The 25,184-nt window shown below is 37.1% G+C and overlaps 1 protein-coding gene across 6 annotated transcripts in view; it reads left to right on the top strand.

The window, feature by feature from the left end:
- The window catches only part of ANKS1A (ankyrin repeat and sterile alpha motif domain containing 1A), a 131,678-nt gene that overhangs the window by 102,195 nt on the left and 4,299 nt on the right, over positions 1 to 25,184 (top strand). For 4 of the 6 annotated variants that reach the window (XM_083358291.1, XM_083358290.1, XM_083358289.1 and 1 more), the window contains 10 exons: positions 2,593 to 2,699; positions 11,261 to 11,359; positions 14,533 to 14,682; positions 15,206 to 15,313; positions 16,011 to 16,175; positions 17,169 to 17,294; positions 17,688 to 17,759; positions 19,056 to 19,142; positions 20,728 to 20,865; positions 22,903 to 23,073. In XM_083358291.1, coding sequence (XP_083214417.1) covers positions 2,593 to 2,699; positions 11,261 to 11,359; positions 14,533 to 14,682; positions 15,206 to 15,313; positions 16,011 to 16,175; positions 17,169 to 17,294; positions 17,688 to 17,759; positions 19,056 to 19,142; positions 20,728 to 20,865; positions 22,903 to 23,073 — 1,223 coding nt within the window. Of the gene's footprint in view, positions 1 to 2,592; positions 2,700 to 11,260; positions 11,360 to 14,532; positions 14,683 to 15,205; positions 15,314 to 16,010; positions 16,176 to 17,168; positions 17,295 to 17,687; positions 17,760 to 19,055; positions 19,143 to 20,727; positions 20,866 to 22,902; positions 23,074 to 24,601; positions 24,701 to 25,184 lie in introns of all 6 variants that reach the window. The other 2 variants (XM_083358287.1, XM_083358286.1) reach the window with 1 other exon arrangement.

Below are 25,184 nucleotides of genomic sequence, written 5' to 3'. Positions count from 1 at the left end.
GATGTGTCCCCTCATAGTGTTGGAAAGCATACCTTTTATCCTTGTGCAGCTACATCATCACACTTAATAGAGGCAAACCTTATTAAAAATTCCCAGCGCAGCAGTTTTTGCAAACAAGTGCACAAGGTACAACGATAGCATTGTATCTTTCTGTCTGATTTCGCTTGCCTGCCTTCAACTGTACCCACTTTCTGAATCAGGATGTTTCTTCGGGTTTACCTCTGATAAATTAATCCTAGCCGATTATGTCAGCTTTACACTGTAAAACCAAATGGTGTAACTCAGGCTCCTTGAATCCCTTCTGTACATTTAAAGTGGGTATTATGGGGCTCGTTTTCCTCTCCTTTGCCAGCTTCTGTTCTGAAATCTGATCACTGCCTCTGCCGGGAGGGGTGTGGGCATGAGGAGAGAGAAGGGCACAGCCACTGGGAGAAGAAGAGATGCAGCAACTGTGGAGCTCTAGCTAGCCGCCTTTAGACAAAGCAGTCTGCTGCAGCTTTTTGAAAGAGACACACACATGCCTGCCTGGGAAAATACGTGGTCCTTTCGCCTGCTCCCGGAGTGGAAAAGAAATTGTCCAGCACAAGGAGAGACTCTCTGAATATGACAGAGGCTGCTGCTTGAATTTGGGGAGTAAATCACCCTTTGGCCAGGCTTTATCAAAGAAGGGAGGCGGAAACCTTTCCTGAGTGGTGCATCCCTGGTGCTGCAGTATGTATTAAGAAGGCAGGCCAGCTCCCAGGCGCTCATTAACATTGCTTAACAGAGGATCTTCTCTGCAGGCCAGTGCAGCAGGATTTCGAACCCTTTCCAATTGTTCAGAGTCCAGCCAGCATTGCATTGTGTAGGCATCACAGAAAGGAAGGAGCGGGGGACTAGTTTTAAATGTGCAGAACTTCAAACAACCACAGGGTTCAAAGGCTGCAACCCGAGTGTCATCAATAATATTGTGCCAATTGTCTTCCAAGAGCGGGCATGCTAAGAAGGCTGAGAAAATACTGCGTGGTTTGCATAACAATTTATCTGAGGACTGCAAAGCTTTGGAATTTGAACTTTCCTGATTACATCAAGTGCCTCCAGTTTCAGCAAAAGAAAGTAACAAATTCTTGGACTTTCTTAGGTGTAGACAAAAGAAGAATTACTTGGCATAGCATCTAATTGTGGTTTGCATAGCAATTTACCTAAGGACTGCAAAGCTGTGGAATTTGAACTTTCCTGGTTACATCGAGTATCTCCTCTTCAGCAAAGGAAAGTAACTAATTCCTAGACTTTCTTCTTATTTGTAGAGAAAAGAAGAGCTATTTTGCATAGCTTCTGTTGGCCTTTGAAGAACTTATTTCTCATTAACTGGCTGAAAGGAGCTGCCAGGACGAATCTGATCCTAACTGCTACAAAGGACAGGCGAGGGAGGGGTGGTGGTGGTGGTGTTCAGCGTTTTTCCCCCCCTCTTAAATCCAGGACTTTAAAGGCTTTGTTCTGAGAACTACTTGTTTATCTGTGTGAGAAGTGTGAAGGTGGTACTTGCATTTTGCAGAAGAAAATGAAGGACTGGCAAATGAAAGTCGACAAAGAATTGGCAGGAGCAGACTTTGGATGGAAAATGAACTGAATCTTTTCATTTTGCTCCAGTGTATTCATTTCTGCTCTAAACTGAATGTTGGTGCTGATTCCCAGCCCAGTTCAATCAGTACAGGCTGTCAAAATGTCATATATCTGGAGAGGTAGTAAAGTGGCAGTGGCAGGACTTCTGAGCTTAGGCTTGTCAATCATGCCTCTGCTCCTTGTAATAAAATAACAAAGAAGAACTCTTATCATGGTTTGCCTGTTTCGGGACTGTTGGGGGAAAAAAAGTATAAGTCTCTATTCTTCTACTGCAGTGTGTGTGTGTGTGTGTGTGTGTGTGTGTGTGTGTTGTCTCGCATGTCTTCTTTGGACAGCTGCTCATTAATCTGGCTGATGTTGCTTTTCCGAACTCCTATTGTGTCTGTTTGTTTCTTTCAACTGCATGAAGATATACTTTCTCTCTAACTGCTTTGCATCTCCAGTGCTAACGGTTTTCCTTACTATTGCACAAGGTAATGAATCTGAAGTAATGCATCTCAAGTTGAAGTTGCATGAATGCGTCTGCTGGGCTAAATGTATTTATGAGCTGGATGTTCTTGTTACTCCTAGCTCTGGCTTGGAATGATGCTTTGGAAAGTTTACAGCCCTTGCAGATGAAAGAGTAAGCTGACCAAGATTCTTGTGAGGTTTGGAATGCGTACACCTGGTGAGGAGCACACTCAAGCCAGGAAATCAATGCATGTAATGCTTGGACCAGAGGGACAATTATAAACAACATGGATTCTGAGTCTTAAGTAATTAACTGAGAGTCTAATTAATACTCTAGATTGAACAGGACAGAAGCTTATTGTTCATGGTTGGTGTGCGGAAGAGGAGCTGTCTGCCATCTAATTGTGCTCTGGCCCTGGTTTGGCTCCTTTATGATAATGACGATGATGTGGCAATGCCACTTGTCTTCCTCAGAGTGCCGCTGCTACCGCCTTTATGGGTTTTCCTTTTTCAAGCGTCTGCCGATTCCTCTTTCATCAGGTTCACGGATGCTGGAGCAGAGTGTTGGGGAGTGGCTGGAGTCCATCGGCTTACAGCAGTACGAAAGTAAACTGCTTCTCAATGGCTTCGATGATGTCCACTTCCTGGTGAGTAACTATGTGACAATCTATGAAAAGGGTTTTGTTGAACAGGTCCAGTGATTTTGGAAAAATATATTCAAATCGATACAGAAAAGTATCCTACAGGGATATTTTTATGATGTTTGGCTCTCAGATTAAAAAGTTTGAACAGTCCAGCCTGACGATAAATGCTGGACTTTCCTTTTTGGAGTGTGGATTTGTCCTGTACATTTGATGTTCAAGAGTAATTCTCAGTAAGGATAGTTGCATAGACATCTAGAAAGTAGTGCATGTGGAGAATTGAGCTGTAACCTTAAATGGAGATGCCTAATCGAAACATATCTGAAGTAATTCAACCCCTAAAGTACTCATATCTTAGTGCAATTTCAGCACTCCGTCAATTTGAGAATATATATTTTACTGCCATGTTCATTTATAGACTTAGTTGCTTGTTGGTAAATGCCTGCAATGTTAAAATATGTACCACATGCTAAATACCATGAAAACAAATGTATCTAATCTCCAGTATATTGTATACACTTACTGCGGATGTGAATATATTTCTTTTTTTAAAAATTCTGTCTTTATTGCTAAGCGTACTACTTAAGAACAACATTATTGGGAGAAAAGAAGCTTTAGCCCTAGCCATCTTAATTAAGATTAAAAAAATACACAATTTATCTGCACTGGTATTCATTTCTTCTCTTAAAACAGAATGTCATTTGTATAGTTGATATTGCTGAACGTTAGTTATCAGCATCTGGATAATTTGTACTCGTTCATTGGCACAAGAGAAATGAAGATTTACTGGGAGATACATGACTTAATATAATTGCTCTGTCATTTTTTTTACATTTAACCATGGGGAAAGTATTATGAGATGGTGAATTATCAATCTTCAGTATATAAAATACACATTTGCAAGTCCTTCAGTGTAGAATATATCTAGTGAAATTCCATCTTTGAAACAGAGGCTTCTGAATTACTTAGGGGGGAAAAACAAGTTAGAAAATACATTTCTCTTTGTTCAGTAGGTTTCATGGGGAAGCCCAAAATAAATTTCCTGAATTTTTTAGATATCCACTTGTAAAACTCTTCGTTACTCAAAAACATCTAATTAGTTCTGAAACTGAGAAACAGAAGTCTAACTACAAACCCAGATTACACTGTAATATTTTGCAGAACACTGCTTTAATTTTGGGTATTTCTGTGGTCAATCCATCACTTTAGAAAGTAGTAGGGACAGAATGCAGTATTATTTGCTAGTGTTGTAACAGATTATTTCAAGGTTTTGCCTTCCAATTATCCAGTTACAATTGGATAAGCATACTGGAATGAAAATATTTTCTTTTGTTTATGACTGTTCTGGTTGTATCATGAAGTTTGATAATTGTGCCAAAATTGGGATAGTTGAAGAGATGTTAGAGAAGGACATCTAAGTTTGGTTATTGTCTATAAAACTTTTGCATGTATTTAAATTTTTAACATTTAAATTAATTTTAAAATTCAGTTATTATTCTAGTGTATTTAGCTTTAGAGCACACATGTTTATCAAGACTCCAGTTGTTATAGTAATCTCCCACTTCAGCACTTGAGGAAAGCTTTTGAATATTTAAGGTTTTTTTAATAAAGATGAATGGAAGAATATATTTCCTATTAACACATGCACACATACATACACATGCACTTTCCCTAGTTATAATTTGTGCTGAAACCTGAAAAGATGTTTGCTAGTCCTAGCAAGTAATCTTTTAATTTTTTTAAAAAAACTTTGGGATGCTATATAGTCTGCACTACTGTATTCTTTTGGTTTTCATAAAAAAATATTGTGTTAAGTATAGCAGGAACAATATACTTAAATTCTCTGCATTTTGGAGGCTGCTATATAGTGTAAAAATGTGCACAGTAACTCACTCTCTCTTCATATATATTATGAATATATATAATTTTATTTTTTAATAGCCCTAGATTAGGAATAGGAAATGCCCCCTTCTCTTAAGAAATCCAAGTGTGAACTTTCAATACTTGGCTAACAATTTTGATTCCTGTGCACAAAGTGAGAAGGCACCAGCTCAGTTTAGTTACTTTAGCCGTCTCTTTTTTCTTAAATAAAAATTTGTTGAAAATTCTAATTGGCGTTTCTACATTTTTCAGATATTTAAAGTAGAACTAAACACAAGTGAAGAATTACTAACCTTGGATTTTCTACTCACTTTCATGTCTTTGGTGTTCTTTCTTGCATGAATCTGGACATGGATCCCAACTGCCCATATTTGAGACATTTATTATAGATGCTACTGTTGACCAAAGTGTTCATTCTCCATACTCTTAATAGGTTTCATAAAAGAACCATAATATCCTTTTAAAATAATTTTTATTGAACCATAATTAACAAATATTAAGTACTTTATGGACTGATACCTTAAGCCAAATTGGGGGAAATGTTATGGAAAGTTATGGTCCCTTGTTTCATACTTTGTCAGTCTAATTTTTTAAGGTTTTGTTAAATAGTGAGTTATATAATTCTAAAGGACTGGCACAAAGAAGTTACATTAAATCTCACTAATATATAAGGTAGCTAAGTACATTGAGTAATGATTTTCATTTTGCCAGATGGCTATTAAGCTAATTGCTTCAGCCATAATATAAATTAAGTTAGGTTCTGTTCATAGAATGATAAAACATAGTTCATTTTTTGTCATTGTAGATAACATTGCCTAAAATATGTGTATATTTTGTTCTTAATGTTGAGAAATTTCTAACTATATCAACATGGAGTCAGCAAGAGGGTTTTTTTTGTAGATTTACAAGAAAAATCAGAAAGAAGTTCTTGAAATATTCTGCTTTATGTTGAGATTAAAATAGATTACACTCCATTAATTTCAGTGTTAATTTTCAAAATTCCAAAAGGATTAAAATCAAAAAATAATAATTGGTATAAAAGGCAAGAGGATTGTGTAAAATGCATTTTGCATAATACTCTGTAAATATTGCATATTATGAACCTTATGGTTTTCTGATAGATGTAGCCAAATGGAGAGTGATGTTTCTGCAGCAATTACTGCGTTTCTCAACATGAAACATAATCTGTGAATAGTCCTTGGTTTGATCTTAGAGAGTAATGAATAGGTCAGATCATTCATAGTCCATTTAAATTAGGCAATTCATATAGTATGTGGGAAAATTAAATTCTGGAATCAAAGAAAGGAACAGTCAGTTCCCCTTTTCTCAATGCTAGGGAAGAACTATGTTTTTTACAGACAGATTAGGACGAGAATGGTTTTTGTAATGTAGCACATTCCTCTCCCTTCATGGATAACATTGGTAACAAATGTACTAGGGAAAAGAAAGAAATACCTTGCTAGCCTCCTATGTGTTGTATAAAATTCACACACTATGAGGGGATAAAATCAAACAGTAATGTTGTCTTTTATTCAGAGGCCTGAAAGGCTAATTCAGATGCTGTGTTTTAGTAGAAACAATTCATCAAATTGCGTAGTCATACAATGAACTATAAATTACATTTGTCATTTCAGTCCAGTATTTTACCAGTTTACTTAGCCAATCTCTCACAAAGTGCAGGCTTATAAACAATTTTTTACTTACACCAATGGATCATCTACCTCTGGTCCTAAAGTTATTGGGATAGTAAAAGAATCCAGAGCTTTCCATCTGTGCAAATCTGATTTTAAGTTTTCACAATAAAATGTGCCGTGGGGGTAATGGTTGTTCTGAGGATTTTCATAGTTATAAATTTTAATCTCCTGGTTGAACTCTTGCAATGCATTTTACATGAGGCATCCTTGAAAGACCATTGAGAAATAGAGTTAGTACAAAATGCAGTGACCTATGTGGGTAATTGGTGCTAGTTGCCACAAACATTAACACCTGTTCTTCAGTCCTTTGCAGTGGTTGCCCTAAATTTCCACTGTAATTCGAAGTTTACTCCAGGCAATAAAAAAGTATTGGCAATTCAGTAAAGGAGACTATTTGTAGCTCAGGATTGAAATGATGGATCCTGGGTGCTCTCTGAGCTTCATAGATTTTATGCAGACATTTCACTACCCAAACTAGATCACATCAACAACGCTAGTAAGGAATGTGGTTTTCCCTCAGTTATACAGGTGAAACTCGAAAAATTAGAATATCATGCAAAAGTTCATTTATTTCAATAATGCAACTTAAAAGGGGAAAGTAATATATGAGACAGACTCATTACATGCAAAGCAAGATAGTTCAAGCCGTGACATGTCATAATTGTGATGATTATGGCTTACAGCTCATGAAAACCCCAAATTCACAATCTCAGAAAATTAGAATATTGTGAAAAGGCGCAATATTCTAGGCTCAAAGAGTCCCACTCTAATCAGCTAATTAAGCCATAACACCTGCAAAGGGTTCCTGAGCCTTTAAATGGTCTCTCAGTCTGGTTCAGTAGGAATCACAATCATGGGGAAGACTGCTGACCTGACAGTTGTACAGAAAACCATCGTTGACACCCTCCATAAGGAGGGAAAGCCTCAAAAGGTAATTGCAAAAGAAGTTGGATGTTCCCAAAGTGCTGTATCAAAGCACATTAATAGAAAGTTATGTGGAAGGGAAAAGTGTGGAAGAAAAAGGTGCACAAGCAGCAGGGATGACCGCAGCCTGGAGAGGATTGTCAGGAAAAGGCCATTCAGAAGTGTTGGGGACTTTCACAAGGAGTGGACTGAGGCTGGAGTCAGTGCATCAAGAGCCACCACACACAGACGGATCCTGGACATGGGCTTCAAATGTCGTATTCCTCTTGTCAAGCCGCTCCTGAACAACAAACAACATCAGAAGCGTCTTACCTGGGCTAAAGAAAAACAGACCTGGTCTGTTGCTCAGTGGTCCAAAGTCCTCTTTTCTGATGAGAGCAACTTTTGCATCTCATTTGGAAACCAAGGACCCAGAGTCTGGAGGAAGAATGGAGAGGCACACACTGCAAGATGCTTGAAGTCCAGTGTGAAGTTTCCACAGTCTGTGTTGATTTGGGGAGCTATGTCATCTGCTGGTGTTGGTCTACTGTGCTTCATTAAGTCCAGGGTCAATGCAGCCGTCTACCAGGAGATTTTGGAGCACTTCATGCTTCCTTCCACAGACGAGCTTTATGGGGATGCTGACTTCATTTTCCAGCAGGACTTGACACCTGCCCACACTGCCAAAAGCACCAAAACCTGGTTCAATGACTGTGGGATTACTGTGAGTGGCCAGCAAACTCGCCTGACCTGAACCCCATAGAGAATCTATGGGGCATTGCCAAGAGAAAGATGAGAAACATGAGACCGAACAATGCAGAAGTGCTGAAGGCCACTATTGAAGCATCCTGGTCTTCCATAACACCTCAGCAGTGCCACAGGCTGATAGCTTCCATTCCACGCTGCATTGAGGCAGTAATTGCTGCAAAAGGGGCCCAAACCAAGTACTGAGTACATATGCATGCTTATACTTTTCAGAGGTCCGATATTGTTCTATGTACACTCCTTGTTTTATTGATTGCATGTAATATTCTAATTTTCTGAGATTGTGGATTTGGGGTTTTCATGAGCTGTACACCATAATCATCACAATTATGACAAATCACGGCTTGAACTATCTTGCTTTGCATGTAATGAGTCTATCTCATATATTAGCTTCCCCTTTTAAGTTGCATTACTGAAATAAATGAACTTTTGCACGATATTCTAATTTTTCGAGTTTCACCTGTATTCTAGTGGTTTGCTATGTTAGTGTTAGCGAGAGTGGTCTTGGATGTGTTACTGCCCCAATGGCAGTTGGTTGAGCCATTTACTGTTAACCTGAATGGTAGTTTCTTGGTTGGGGTATTGTTTGCTTCTTGATTGATGGTCTGATCTTAATTTTGGAGCTAATCTATGCTCATCTGGACATAAAAACACCTTTCCACCAACAATCAACACCCAGATGTATAGTGAAGTATGGAGATGGCTTTAAATGTCATAATAAGCCAATACCTAGCAACCGTACCTGCAAAAATGCTTCACTAAAAGGTATTGTAATGAACATTCAAAAATTGAAACATTTTATATAATACAGTATGCTACCACATAGGTCTTCTTCATATAAAACTTAGCACCCGGGTTGCATTTATAACTGGTTCTAGCATCCTGTGTTCACATGACCATGATTTGTGACTTTTTCCTATCAGAAAATGGCAAAAACCCCAGCCCATTGTATACGCTGGATTTGCTTTAAGTGTGGTTTATTTAAAGACCATGTGGTTTGCTTAATGACTGTGGTGTCTCAATAAAAATTGAGTCATTTCATGTGACTCAATTTGAACACTCAGACATACAAACAAAATTTCAGGCCCAATTATGGTCATTCAGTGAAGACTGTTTATAATACAGTTGGAGCTAGTTAACTTTTTTGCAGTTGTTTATTTTGTTTTCCTTGGTTTATTTTCCATCTTTTCCCTGAAATTGCTCTGCTTATTAATTTTGCATTAATCTACTAATGCTGATTGATAGATAGACAGACAGATAGATAGATAGATAGATAGATAGATAGATAGATAGATAGATAGATAGATAGATAGTATATGTATAAATGTGTATGTATTTTCTTTTGCTGATTAAATATAAATATAACAATGTGCTTATAAAATAACATAAATGTTCAAAACAATCAAAATAATAAAAATGGAAGAACTGATTAATGTAACATCTAAAGCTTTTGTGAAATATATTTAGAATATAATGTTTAAAAAAGAAGCTATACTGTATTTAGTTCAATATTGGATCACTAGAATAAATGTTTTTACCTCTTAAAAATGTGTTTTCCCTCTTACTGTGCTGACAGATGACTGGCCAGTGGTGTATAAAATGCTAAATGGCTTGCAATTTTACCCTTCAAAGTGAATCATATTTCAAAGCGAGAATCTCCATCACTCACAAAACCATCTATACATGCATTACTGCCTTAAGCCAAATAGATGCAGCGAACTTTTTGTCATTCCTAAGCATTTTGTAAAAGGGATGCGGTGGCTTAGTGGATTGTCAGTGTGTGATTTGTTTGCACTTTAATATTGTACCTAGTTTATCACATGGATACAATCCCTGTCCTGTAAACCTTTGAGCCTAGGAAGATAAAGCATGTTATTACTTCAACTTCATTTGCACTGCTTTGTCTCATCTTTTACAAGAAATTCCTTAAGTCTTCTTTTCAGCAGTCACTATGGTATAACCAGCATATTTAGGTAGAAGCTTTTCCAGGAATTTTAATTCAAATTTCTATTTTTGTAGTTCTTGTATACCTCTGGATACAAGTTAAATAAGGTGACCTGAGTTTTCTCATTTACTAATGTCAGAGCATGCAGAGTCTTATTGCGCTGAGGTAACCCAGGAGTAAATACAGCAAACAGTGGTTTGTATTAAATGGTGGTTTATATTACACTATCTACACTAGGAACAAAATATACACATGGTAATGCAGCAAACTCCAACACACAGCAGTTACAGCAGGAAGTGGACAAGAGAGAACACAGCAGCAAAAGCCTTCCCCTTTATTTTATACTCAGGCTCTTAAAGGGATACAGACACCTGCTGAGTCATTCCTATCATTGCATCATCCACCTTACATTACATCATTACATAAGCTGTTTAGCTATTAAATTATTACCTTGACAACTCATTACTCTCACGTTGCCCATATATTCTTCCCAACCTCAGTGATGTTCTGTAGGGAGGTATTTTTATCATAAAATAGGGGGCTCCAGTTTTTAAGGAGGCTCCACAAACTCCATAAACATATTGATTCTCCTTAAAAATGGAGACCCCTGCAGGCTTGCAAGAGTACTACCTGCTTGCAGAACAGCAAGAGATTGCCATGAGGCAGGCAGCCTCTGTAAGAAAGCTGAGCCTAACATTGCCAGGTGCCTCTGCAAAAAAAAAAGCCTGGTGTCTTAAGCACTAAACCAAACCGTCTCTCTATAACTTCTTTACAGTTTCCTATTCGTCAAAATAAATATTTAATACTGACCCAAGAAATGGTAAGTCTGGACTGATTCTTTTCCGGTGTTTATCCCAGTTTTAATGTGTTGTTTATTACATAATCTCTTATAAACTGTTTCTCTTTGTGTCAGTCCAAAAGGTATTTGTGCAGACCACCAGGATTATGCTCCCTTAATAGAAGAAATCCAATAATAAACCCTATAATTCAGGATAGGCAAATAGTTGATAATGCAGTTTAAAGTTTGGGACTGCTGGAGTAGTACAATGTTTCTTAAACTTGGCAACTTATGAACTTATGTGAGTTCATATTTTAAAGTTGCTAAGGATGAGAAGCACTGCTGAGATATTTCAAATTTAACCTTCTGTCTTTTATTAGACTATGTAACATTTATTATATGTCTCTGTCTTTTAATACCTTATTTTCAATGTTACTGGTGGTATCTAAATAGAATATTAAGCTTGTCATATTATTCATTGTTATGGCTGTATTTTTAAGGTTTTCAAGAAGTTGAATTCTATGTTTCATAGCAAGTCCTGCATTTATTGGTCTAAAGCAGAATTGTATTTCTAAATATTTCTTTTTGTTCTTCTCTGTAGGGATGTAATGTTATGGAAGATCAGGACCTTCGGGAAATTGGCATTAGTGATCCACAACATCGCAGAAAACTTCTCCAAGCAGCACGTTCCCTTCCTAAGGTTAAAATAATAATCTATTTTTATATACAGAAAAAATGTTTTCATGTCAGTATAATGATGGATAGAAAACCACAAGGCATTTCTTAAACGTTATAATAGAGTTTATTTTGGTTGATGGACTAGAAAGTGAAAGTAAAACACATTAAAAAATGAATAAAGCCCCCAAACAGAAAAAGTATGTTACAAATAATGTTAAATATTTAACATGTTAAACTTAAATACATTTATGATTATGACAGGTAGGGGGCAATCTGTAGACTTCAGGCTGCTTTCTTATAGGCTTCAGCTTAATTTCAATGCATCCTAATATTTTGATTCAGATCTGGGATCACTCTGAGCTTCAAGCATGGGTGGGGGCTTTAAATTGCATTTCTCCAGTCTCACTATAACACTGTGGTAACCTGTTTATTCAATATTGTCCCTTTTTGAGAAAGCATAAAAGAACTAGATATTTCTTTTATGTGGGAGGTCAAATTGTAAAGTATTGTAAAGGTAAAAGTTCCCCCTGTCCAGTTGTGTCCAACTCTTAAGGGGTGGTGCTTATCTCCATTTCCTAGCTTAGGCAGCCAGCGTTATCTGAAGATGCTACCATGGTCATGTGGCTGGCATGGTTATATACTGAGGTGCACAGAATACTATTACTTTACCACCTAAGTGGTACCTATTTATCTACTTAAATTTGCATGTTTTTGAACTAGTAGGTTGGCAGGATTTGGGGCAAGAAAGGAAGCTCACCCCATCATGTGATGCTTGGGTCTTGAACTGCCAACTTTCCAGTCGACAAGCCCAGCATGTTAGGCGTTGTAGCAAAGCATCAGATGACAACACTGAATATTTCTCTGGTTGAATTGTTGTGAATTGCCAAGTTATACCTTTTCGTTAAGGGCCATTAGAAAAGTTTCTCTTATGTGGAATAGACTGAAAGAACATGTTTCCAAGAGATGAGTGCTGGCAAGTTTTAACTGTCATAAGTGGGATTTTTCTCTTGAGTTTTTAATTTCTCACTAAATAATTTCTCACTAAATAGCAGCTATGATTTTTGCACCCTGGGTATAAAGTCAGGCTTATATAGTTAGGCTATACATAATTTAGAAAAGATAGTAAAAGCCAGTATCCATGAGGGAATGGGTCAGCAATTTGTAGAATTAAACACAGTGCTCTATCTATGATATTCTGGGACTAGCTAGCAAATTAGTATAGTATAATAGCTAAATCACTTTTCTAAGAAAACTTAGGGAAATTTAAAGGCATGACCTGATTTTTACCAGTTGTGCTGGTATATAGATTAGTTTGCACAAGACAGGACTGGGGGAAAAGCTGAATTCCATCTATTCAGTGTAGAATCTTAAAGAGATTGTCATGTACCTTCTTCAATCAAGGCTTTTTGAGACAGCACGCCTGGACTAAATTGGAGAATCAAATAGGTTCTTATACAATTCTATACACAGCTTATGGAGTTAATGGATACAATAAAAAAGTTGTTGCTGTTTAAAAGGTATATTTTGAAAATAATGCATAAATAAGAGATAGTAACAAATCGTATCATTCACTCTAAATAGTCTTATATGGTAGGAATTTTGTTCATAAAATAACTAGAACAAGAATGCATGACCATAGACATTTACCTAAAAAGGAAGACTGCTGGAAGCTAAAACTGTGTCTCTGTGTGTCTGTTTCCTGAACCACTGCAGTAGCTTGCATTAACTGAGCTGGAAAACAGGGTATCTTCAAACATAGCTTGCCCAGAAGACTGGCAGAAAATAATATAAGAAGTAATTGCCCCAACACACACACATACTTAAATTTTCCATTCTTTGCGGTTGTTATCCTTTCCTCCAATATTTCTGTAGGCCCAACTTTCATAGTAACGTACGATGATATCAGATTTGGGAACATGGCAATTCTTGTGAAGAATTTATGATCCAGGTTTTCCTTTAGAACCCCAAATCCTCCAATATTTCTGTAGATCCAACTTTCAAAGCAACATATGATGATATCAGATTTGGGAACATGGCAATTCTTACGAAGAATTTATGATCCAGATTTTCCTTTAGAACCCCCCCCCAAAAAATTGCTTCTTCTTTCAGCAATTTTAGGCAACTTCCTAGTTCTTAGGTAGTACTAAAATATATTGTATTATTGCACAAATCTGCTTGTTTTCCTTGAATTCCAGAAGGCTATTGTTAATAAAAGGAAATGCACTTGCATTCAGTTCCAAAGATGTAATATCTCAAACTTTGACAAAGAGATTCTCTCTCTCTCTCTCTCTCTCTCTCTCTCTGTGTGTGTGTGTGTGTGTGTGTGTGTGTGTGTGTGTGAGAGAGAGAGAGAGAGAGAGAGAGAGAGAGAGAGAGAGAGAGAGAGAGAGAGAGAGAGAGAGAGAGAGAGATTGTGAGTTTCTTTAGGTTCACTAGATTATTTGTAAAGATAAAGGAATATCTTCCAAGTCTATTTTTACTCCAGAGTTAAAAGCAATTGTTACAACCATCACAACTATTGTGAAATGGTATAAACATTTTCTAATTTCTTTTCCATTCACACTTTAGGGGGCCACTATTGTATTATACCCAAACTAGGTGTCTCCAGGCACCTATTATACCCAAACTAGGTGTCTCCCATTGGACCTGTTAAGAAGTACATTTGACTGTAGATTTTAAAATTAGAGTGACAGTCTCACTAATGAGAGTGGCATCTTGCCTCTCCCCTTTTCTATTTTTTATGGCCTAAAATCAATTTGACTTCTGGTTGTTAAGGAAACTCTGTGACTAACTAAACAGTGCATGACACTGATTGCCCTTTTTCTATAAAAAAATTGTAGAGAGAGAGATGTTGAACAGAAAAATATGTGTATGTCTGATGTGAAAGCTATTTGGAATAGCTAATAATTTTCTTGGAATAGAAAATTAACATACGGGCATTAAACCTCTTCCCACCAATTTTGCCTTCCAAAATTGATACTCTATCTATACTTAATGGAAAAAGGGAAGAGCCACTGAGATCCAATTAAACTAAATCATTTGCCCAATGATTTATTTCCATTTAGTATAAATTATTTATACCATTTGTTTAAAAAGCCTTGCATAGCTGAATGCAATCTAACAATCACATTGAAATATCTAAAATGTTTTAAGGGTTGTTCAGTAATAATGTTCTATTCTTTGTGTTCTTTACAGGTGAAATCTCTAGGCTATGATGGAACTCAACCTTCAGTTCCTGCGTGGCTTGATTCCTTGGGGCTTCAAGATTACATTCAGTCATTTCTGTCAAGTGGCTATAGCTCTATAGACTCAGTGAAAAACCTATGGGAGCTAGAATTAGTAAATGTAAGTTGATACTTTATTGAATTCCAGTTTAGATCAAAATTTGGACATTCACTGTGTTAGGATAAACCTTAGCACTGTAACTGTTTGGGAGAAAGGGTGGAGAGCCATAAGATGAGAATCTTTTGTAACAGTATATGCTAACTTTAAAGAGGGATGCGGTGGCTCAGTGGGTTAGGACGCTGAGCTTGTCGATCAGAAGGTCGGCAGTTTGGCGGGTCGAATCCCGAGTGCCGCATAACAGAGTGAGCGCCTGTTATTCGTCCCAGCTTCTGCCAACCTAGCAGTTCAAAAGCACGTAAAAATGCAAGTAGAAAAATAGGGACCACTACGGTGGGAAGGTAACAGCGTTCCGTGCACCTTTGGCATCTAGTCATGCCGGCCACATGACCATGGAGACGTCCTCGGACAAGCGCTGGCTCTTCAGGTTTGAAACAGAGATGAGCACCGGCCCCTAGAGTTGGAAATGACTAGCACGCATGTGCGGGGGAACCTTTACCTATGCTAACTTTGCTCTTCTCTCCAGGTACTCAAGGTGAATCTTCTTGGCCACCGTAAGCGTATAATAGCCTCTCTGGCAGACAGACCATATGAGGAACCCCCACAGAAGCCACCAAGGTTCTCTCAACTAAGAGTGAGTTTTCATGCCTCAGTGTCTGTTCAGTAATAGTTTAGAAAACTATGAAGAATAGCACCATGGTTGTGTTTATGGGTCTTGTTACTCATTCAGATTCTTTTTTTTAACTAAGAAAGGTCTACAAAACAAATATTTTTTCTTTAAAAAAATCTCACTAGGAAGTGGAATTCAAAGTGCTAATTTTGATCTGTGAAACTTTATATGATTTGGAACCAAGGTATTTCCAGGACTGCTTACTTAATTAGAATGCACTTCCTGAAGACAGGAGGAACTTCTACTGGCATTCTGGGTCAGAGAAGTAGAGAGGGTAAGACCAGAAAGCTTCTGACTTTGCAGAAGTTAGCAAAGACCAAGTTTTCCTGAAGCATCTTCAAGGAATTATTGTTAATAATTCAATATTTCAATTTGTATTTTTTGGTTCTTGATCATTTTAATTTGTTTTGAAAATGATTTTAATGTTTTGTGATATTATTGGTGTGTTTTCCCCCCTTAACTATGGATGTTTTAATATAATTTATATTGCTACAAGCCACTGAAAGCCTAGATGGCTTGGTTGCGTATGTATTTTAATAATGGTAATAATCATAATATAAAACTTATAGAGACATTGACCTGCTTGGTATGCATACAAGAGACTTTGAAAATAATCAACAAAACAACAGTTTTTTAAAAATGTCATTTTCTTGAATTTCAGTGCCAGGATTTGATATCCCAGACATCTTCACCTCTGAGTCAGAGTGACTCTTGCACAGGGAGGTCTGCAGATTTCCTGCTGCCTTTGGAAGATGCTGGGAAGAAGAGACACGAGAACATCCATGATATTGCATCCTATCCAAGAACAGAGAAGCTTAGGACACAGGTCAGAAGATTCTGATACCTTGAAATCATTTTGATAGTTTATTTTTGGAGATTATACTTTAAGTAGCAGAAAAAAACAGTTATACTACAGAGCAGCAACCTTCATAGAAAAAGTGCAGTATCTGTATCAGTTTTTCTGGCTGAAGAATATGGCTACATTCACTGTAAAAACAACAGCAATAATCTGTATTTCCAAAAAGGATGTGTGGGGAGGGGTGTGACTAGTTCTGAATATTTTCTTGACACTGTGTCTGGGGATGGGAATGATTGATTCTTTCTTCCTCCAGTGGAGTAGCCAATTAATTCAAGCCAGTTTCTGTCTCCATATCTTGTATTGTTTGGCACTGGCACTGTGCCACAGACAATTATAGTTCACCACAGGGACCAGGTATTATGTGATCACAGGGTTGATAATTATACAGACGAATGTATGTTTTAGACAACAGTTGTTAAAGTAACAGTTGTTAAAAAGTTGTTAAACTGTGACTACAGTTTGTCAAATTAGCCTATCTCGATACATTCTGTAAAGCAATAGAGCTCAAAACAGGACTTTTAACAATTCCTTCCATAGGACATATACAGCACCAGCTAAGTTAGCAGTTACACTTTTTAATTTATTTAGTTTGCTTATAAATTTTATTGTCCCTCCATTTTACCAGAGTAACTCTGGCTGGAGTTTTCATCAGTAGCCTGAATCTTTGAAAATTTTAAGAATTTCATAAAGTAACATCATACTTTGCTGAAAAGTGTTTGAAATCCTGATTTTCACCAAGCCTTTAAGTAACAATTTTAAACATTTTAGTGATTATTTTTATATACTTTTTGCAAAGCTGTAGACATTTATATATATAAAGAGAAGTGTGTGTAGTTATATTTAGATATAGAGGATTTTTTGGAATACATGACTTGAAATGTATGTAATCCGTTTGGTTTCTTTCTTTATTAACTAGTTCCTAATGAAAAGTTCTGATTTGAACAATTATTTGTGTTGTAGGAGGAACATCGTGAATCAAAGCTTACACTCAGACCTCCTAGTCTGGCAACTCCCTATGCGCCCGTCCAGCACTGGCAGCATCAGCCAGAGAAACTTATATTTGAGTCCTGTGAGTATGAAGCCAATGTAAGTATATTCTTGATTCTTGTGCTCTGTTCATGATCTTGTGGTCCTCATAAATTTTTACTGATTGCTACTTAGTTTAGTCAAGTTAGGTTTACTAAGCTTACAAAGTTAATTTCAGCTGATGTGGCAGAATCTCCAGCTAGAGGAGAGGGAGAAATGACGAAGTAGTCTAACTGGGAGTCTCTGTGAGAGGAAGCCTCGGAGGCCAGCTCTTGAAGCTCTTACCTGCCTGTTCCCAAGAGAATGCAGTTAGTCTGGCAAGATTCTTCTGAACAGAGGAATAACAATAAAGCACTATGGCCTACTCATGGAGTTGTTCTGTTTCCTTGTGCTGACCTTATATGTACAAATAATTACACTGTCAAGTGCTTACTATTTTCCTGCTTTAAACAGTATCTGGGCTCCATGTTAATCAAAGATCTTCGAGGAACAGAATCTACACAGGATGCCTGTGCAAAAATGAGGGTAAGCATGGCATTTATAAAAATTATTTTGACACCAAGGAAAAATAAATTATGTAATGTATAACTCCACAATTGAAGACTCTGCTCAGGATGTAGACTAAACTTATTAAATGCAATTTTTTTTAGTATTCATTATGCTAAGCTACCGCTTGGCCATACTATTTCACAGATTCAATATAAACTTTTAAAGTATTTTGAAGTCTCTTTCCAAGCCCTGGTCCCTTGTGACATTGTTTTAAAAACCCAAATTGTAACAGTTGTGTTCCAGCAGCAATAAAGGATCTTCAAGCACAGGTTATGAATCGTTTGGCGCTGATTCTCAGATCTGTAATTATCTTTACTTCTCCCAAGATTATCCAGACTACATTTTTAATGGCTTTATTACAAGTTTCTGGCATCTTGCAACTCCATTAAGACTAGAATCTGTTTTAATTTCTATAGAAAGGTACATGAAGTGCTGCTACTTAAAATTTTGGCATAAATATTCTTTGCAAGCTTCGTAGCCCCCTTGATTGTACAAGTTAATTTTTCAACAATATGATTGGTAGAAAATAATTTCAACCAAAAAATTTGCAGTATTTCTGGCCAGCATCTTTGGTTTGAGTTGAAATAGCAAGTATTTGATATAGATTTGCAACATGATTTAAATTCTAGTTTCATCTGAATTATGGTGGGCTTGTATGGAAAATCTTTTTCAACTGCCACTTTGCTAATATTTTATTTCTGTCTCACAAAAGAACTGTAGTTTAGCCATTATTGATGTTTTTTTTTCATCTCTGCTGGGAGATTAACAGCATCTACTTGCAAATGCCCTAATGAGGGAAGTTGAATCAGTGCTTTGAATCAGTATTTTATGTTATTTCTTTTATTTGACTTGTGCAAAGGTTTGATAGTGTTTTTTAATAATAGTCATAGAAGTTTAGAAAAGGAAATTATTATTTTCCCCCCTAGTCCACAGGTCAACTGCAATATCTAAAAGAATTACAAAATTCTGTTGACGTTTTGTCTCATGATATGCTACAGTCTGTCACTCCACTTTAGTTTCTTTGTGTGTCAGTGTTCTCTATAATCTAATTTTCAGCATTTTTAACTCAAGAGTTTAGATTTTTTCTTTTATTAGGTAATATTTCACTGCATTCCAGATCTCAGAAATGCAGCTCTATAAAATACTATTGCAAAATATCTAATTTGTGAAACTATTACTTTGAAAGTTTGAAATCCTTTGTGCACATGGACTCTATTCTTGAGAAATTATTTAATCTGTGTCTATTAATTGGTTTTTTTCTCTTTTATAAAGAAATCAACTGAGCATATGAAGAAAACTCCAACAATAATATTATCTATTACTTATAAAGGAGTGAAGTTTATAGATGCTGCTAACAAGGTAAGAAAATCCTTGTGTTCATGATTAGTATTCCAGCCTTAAGTGACAAATGATAGTGCTGCACTAACATGAACATAATATCAATCTATTCTGCAAATCCTCAGGCCTGATCATTAGAAAGACAAAGTATTCTGACACAATTGTAGCCCTGCGCTGAGATGGGAGGTAAACACAGGTAGTCCTTGAGTTATCAGTATAACGGAGCCTGCCCATCCCACTCGTAACGCAAAAACTCATAGAGTGAATCTTGTTCGAGATCACACCCTTGCTCATTAAAACGCACATGGCTGGTTAAGCGAACATGGTGTCTCAAGGTGGGGAAGGCCATGGAGGACTTAGTGCTGGAACAGGCCCCCAAGGCCTCCCCAACCCACTAAGGTAACACATGCTTCCCCTTCCCTTCTGCACTAGACTCACCTGGAAAAGATCCGTCTTCTCTCTGCCGCAGTTGCTACTGCCGCCTAGATTTGAGGCTGGGAACACTTCCGCGATCCCTCCCCCGTGGCCCAAACCAGGCTTCGGAGGCCTTTTCCAGGCAGCTACAACCCGGATTTGAGGCCAGGGAATGCTTCCGCAACTCCCCTGCGGTCCGATCTGGGCTCCGGAGGCCTTTTCCAGGCCTGATCGGAAGTGTTCCCTGGCCTCAAATCCGGGCCACAGCGGCCTGAAAAAGGCCTCTGGAGCCCCGATCCAGCCTCTGGAGGCATGGGGAAATGTCTGCCAGCTTCCATTCCGTTCTCTGTTGCAGAGAACTGAGGCCTAAAGTACCATGAGATCACACGAGTTCAGTAGTGTGAGATCTTGCCCCACTTTAAGCCTCCATTCTCTGCGAACACACCGAAGGCCTGGAACAGCCAAGAAACTGAAGGATCTCAATCTTTGCAGGGTGAGTATTGAAGGTCTGGTGCCTAGGGAGACCCAGGCTGAGGTGGGGAGGGAGGGAATAATCAGGGTGAATGTTGCAGAGCCACTGCGGTCACTCGTAAGGGCGAACGACTGCCGTGATGCTGCAATATTTGTAATTTTGGGACTTGCTTGTAAGCACTAGGGGGCGCTCATCACCTAACTTTGAACGAGCGTTAAGTGAACACTCATAACTCGGGGATTACCTGTACAAACATACCGTACATATTTTTTGTAGAGATTGTCAGATTGATTTGTCTTTATCAAGTGCTACTTCTTTTTTTCTGATGTAGTTGCATAGCTATTAGGCAACTCAAGCTACCGCATCCTGCTTCTACCCTGAAGCTTGGTCAGTCATATGCAGCCTCCACCTGGGCATATTGTGCCACAAAAAGGAGATCTCAACTACATATCTAGGTTACCTTGATGGTAGTAATTGGTAGCAAAATGTTGTGCTGAAGTCCCAAGTCCAGTCCGGGGCCACTACACAATAAAATTGGGAACCTAGTCTCTCCTGAACATCTACATTTACAAGTGTAGTTTTGCAATGTAGACAATATTGAACTAAAGGGATCAATGGTTTGTAGGAGAAGGCAAATTTCAGTGTGAGCAGTGTGTGATTTATTTACTTGTGGTAATTTTACTATACAAATTGAGTAAAACAACTGTTTATGTATGGCAGAATGTAATTGCTGAACATGAAATTCGGAACATCTCTTGTGCTGCCCAAGACCCAGATGATCTCTGTACATTTGCCTACATCACTAAGGATTTGCAGACTAGTCACCACTACTGTCATGTCTTCAGTACCATTGATGTAGTAAGTAATATAACAATCAGTGTTTTTTTTTTTTACAGAGACTTTGTATTCTGTTTAATGATGTTCATCTGTAAGTCACTGGGCTGGAAAGAAATCCTCTGTGAACAGGAAGTAAATGCCAAGTGATAGAATGCAAGAATATAAGTAATATATATGGCCCATCTCTTTAAACTGTCTCTGCATATGAAGGAATCAAGTATGCGTTGTGGGGCCAATATATTTTGTCACTACTTTCAAACATAATACTCAAAAATAATTTTCAGTATTAAAAATGAAAAGAAAGTTTCTTTAGTTTTGTAAGTTTAATGACAAAATATTTTTCTCCATATATGCTCTTTATTCAGGTCCCATTAATGTATACATAACAAGCAATTGTAAAAACTGGCAACATATGTAATAACATCACACAGATGCCATTTATGTACTGCCAGTTGTCATTTAAGGTGAATAACAACTCTCAGCATTTGTGTGATGTCATCATCACGCATATGTCATTTGCCTTCCCTTTCTTTCTCTCTCTCTCTCTCTCTCTCTCTCTCTCTCTCTCTCTCTGAGTCCTATGGGACTCAGTTGAAAAAATAAATAAATTTGCTTCTTATATTGAAACTTTTTTAAAAAACCTACAGGGCTTTCTTTTGTAAACACAAAAATAGCTCTTCCAGGTTTCCTCCAGAGGTGTTGCAACTTTACTCTGCTCACAAGGGTAGGGATGGTCAGGGTGTACAGCAATAGGTCTCCTTGGAACAGAAGATTGAATTTTAATATAGAAGATAATCTAAAATGGCCTATAAAAACACCCTCAGAAATAATATCTCATTATATTTTATGCAACCCTTTTAATTGAGTCCTATTGGAATTGATTGGCTGGTGGAAATCAGTTTTGATGGTGCTGTTCATCCATATTGATCAAAAAATTCAAATCCCAAAGTGCTCAGAGTAGACAGATACGATTTCTGTCCATAGGTATTTACTGCAAGCCATAATACAAAAATAATAAGCATGCAGGAGCATCACAATATAAGCTTCACTCTTCCACATTTGTTTGTTTTCTGATGCAAGTACTTGACTCAGGGGAGGGGAGAGGCTTACAACATTATCACTTCCTTCCCGTGTATACCTCCTCCCATATGTGGACATCTATTTTCTATAAAAATATCACTATATTCAGCAAATTATATGCTGAAATGTAGGCTGGTTCAACAGAATTGAACAGCTGACTTTAGGGATAGTGGAATGTCTGCCAAACCTAACACAGCAAATATATGTCCTTCAGTTTGATAGCATTAGATTTGCTGTTTAAGAACCTAGGCTGATATTTATTTTTCCTCATATAGAATTCTCTAATACTATGTTGTGAAATATTATATCCACACAAAAATTTCAGATTTTAGGAGATCCCAAAACAGATGTGTATGAACAAAAATAGTATTCATATTTTTTATTACTCTATAATTGAAATTCTTGCTAATTCTCTCATATACCCTTCTACTTTAGGGAAAATATATAGTATTCCTATATTGAAATAATCTTGCAATACTTTCAATAACCCATTCTTTGAGGAGGATTTTACATGCATTTTACATTTACTGAAAAGAGGAACTTACTGTTAAATACCAAGGTAATTGGTTAGCTGAAATTTCATATTAAAGGAACCAAATGTTATATGGTGGCTAATTCCATAAGATAACATTTAGTCAGTTCCTTGGAGATGTACCTTAGTTTTTTGTTTCACTTTTAATAATAGAAGATCCATTGTAGAGTATCTTCAGGATTAAGACCCTCTGCAGTGTGGAGGATGTTCAGGATTAAGACAAATTTAGTAGGAGAAATTTTTTAGTTATTTTATGTATTTATTGTTGGTCACTAACAATATGCAGGATCCATATACTATGTATGTTTCTAATGTGTCTTTTTTAGTTGAATGAATATAATAAACTGATAATGAATATCAGATTTAAGACTCAAAGATTCCCCAGTAAAATATAACAGATTTCCTGTATTTTTAAATATTGTTCATTTTTGTTTCTTTTTTCCAAGAATCTAACATACGAAATCATTTTGACATTGGGGCAAGCATTTGAAGTAGCCTACCAGTTGGCCCTTCAAGCTCAAAAATCAAAATCTCCAGCTGTTTTGACTGCAGAAATGATAGAAACAAAATCTTCAAAACCAGTGCCTAAACCTCGTGTCAGCATGAGAAAGTCAGCAGTATGTATATCACATGCTTTTGTCCATTCCTGTAGAACTATGCACGTACTTAAATTTGTCTAAACATATATTTCTAAATCTATCTACTTTCTGTACAAGACTGTTATTTTTTAATCTTTTATTTCAGCAAATGCTCTAGAGCTCCCCAACCTTTTTGGCACCAGGGACTAATTCTGTGGAGGGCAGTTTTTCCACAGACCAGGGGCACATGGTTTCATGCACTGGATGGATCCCTCGCATGCACGGATGGGGCTTTGCTCACGTGCACAGCCCAATTCCTGGCGGGCTGCAGACTAGTGCCGCTCTGTGGCCCGGGTGTTGGGGACCCTTGGTCTAGAGCAAGAGTGGGCCCTCTGTGGCACTCAAGCTCTTTTAGTACTATCTCATAACCCACTGAACATGTCTGGAAACCCACAATGTATTTTTCTTGGGAGGGGAATGTCCAAAAAAATGTAATATTAGAATTGGCACCCTCTCCCCATGTTTTGTAGCTTTTCAACTTCCAAAATACCTTATCTACCCTTTGACCACTTGAAGCTTTATGGGATAAAAGTATTTCTGTGCTTGAAAGAATTTTAAGGCAGATTGTTCAAGCCATTCTGAGCATTTTGAGTTTGAAAGCCTCTTTCAAGTTTGAAATCAGGTCCAGATTATTTGGGGCATCCAACTTCAAATTCAGATTCAAACTGGAAATATTTTAAATATGAAATATTTACCCCACTTCTAAAAAGTTAGTCATCAAAGAATAGAAAGAATATAAATTACTGCAGAAGGTGAACATTATTCAGAGTCAATGTTTATGTTTTAAAAACAAATAAATCAAAAATATCTGCCCATACAAAATATGGTTTTGTTAGTTACTTGGTACATATAATTTGAGAACGGGGAATACGATCACAGATTGTCCTTGGCTTCCATTAATTACTGTATATCATTAACAGTGGCAGAGTAGAAATGCTTTCTCTAAAAAGCTTTATGGGGAAGTGATCTACTGATCATTGGCATATTTTCTCGGCTTGTGACCTGATGAGGTGGATATATTAATCCACTCTTAGTGTAATGTCTCACATTTCCTAACAACCGCATGAAATTGCTGATTTGCAGTAACGTGGGAAGTCACAAAAATCGTAAATATTAAGTAAAAATCATATCTTTATAATATCTGTGCTGTAAAATTATATTTTTCTTAATAATTGCTGTTGCTCAGGCATATCTACACTTCCCTTTAACATGAATCTATTTTTGTTGGAAAAACTACTTGAGCTTTTATGTCAGCAATATAAATGCTTTTCTATGTATATAAGCACCATTGTTCTCTCAAGCTTGCCATCCTCCCACAGGAACAACAGAAACACATAATTAACAACACACAAATCCTTTCTGTTCTTCAATACTCCAAGATTATCCCATTAATAGTCTTTGTTAATCTAACAAGAAAATAAATCTTCTGGAATTCTAACCCATGAGATTTCTTTCTTGGTTGCTGTCCTTTCTTACCTTCTGTGTTTTGCTTACTCCCATTCCTCAGGTGCCGGGCCCTTCTGATAGTCGCTGTTGTTACTGTCATACCTGTACCACACACCGTCCTTCCTACCTACCGCTGCAGTCTGTTAGTCCAGGAACTAAGGTCTTTACCCTTCTTGAAGTCAAGTTTCTAGTTATGAACCTTTTTTCTTTAAGGGCACCAAATCTCCTTCAGACTCCTTCATTTCTTTATCTTAGCTTTGATGCTCTTTCTTCCATTCTGGATTACAATTCCACTTTACATTATGTAAGGCAGATTTTGAGAAGTGTGCAGTAAACAATATTTGGACTCATCAGATTCAGTTTGGCAGGCAAAAAAAAGGTCTGTTGATAGAGAATAAACTATAAAAATATATGAGTACAGTAAGTAGGAATGTTTTACTTAAAAATCAGTTCAATATTATTTTTTACTGACGGGCAACTAGATCGTAATTACATTTCAACAAAATTTAACTTGTTCATATTCTTAACTTGCTCATATTCTGAAATGAGCTATTGCTATTTTTGTTTGATGGAAATCTGATACAGATTTTTCTGATGACTACATATATCCCATATGCATGTACACATATTATGTTTAAATGCCA

Source organism: Vipera ursinii (genome assembly GCF_947247035.1).
Source record: "Vipera ursinii genome assembly, chromosome: 3".
NCBI classification, from domain to species: Eukaryota; Metazoa; Chordata; class Lepidosauria; order Squamata; family Viperidae; genus Vipera; species Vipera ursinii.
The sequence above is the reverse complement of the archived record's forward strand: the minus strand, read 5'-3'. Positions and strand labels throughout refer to the sequence as shown.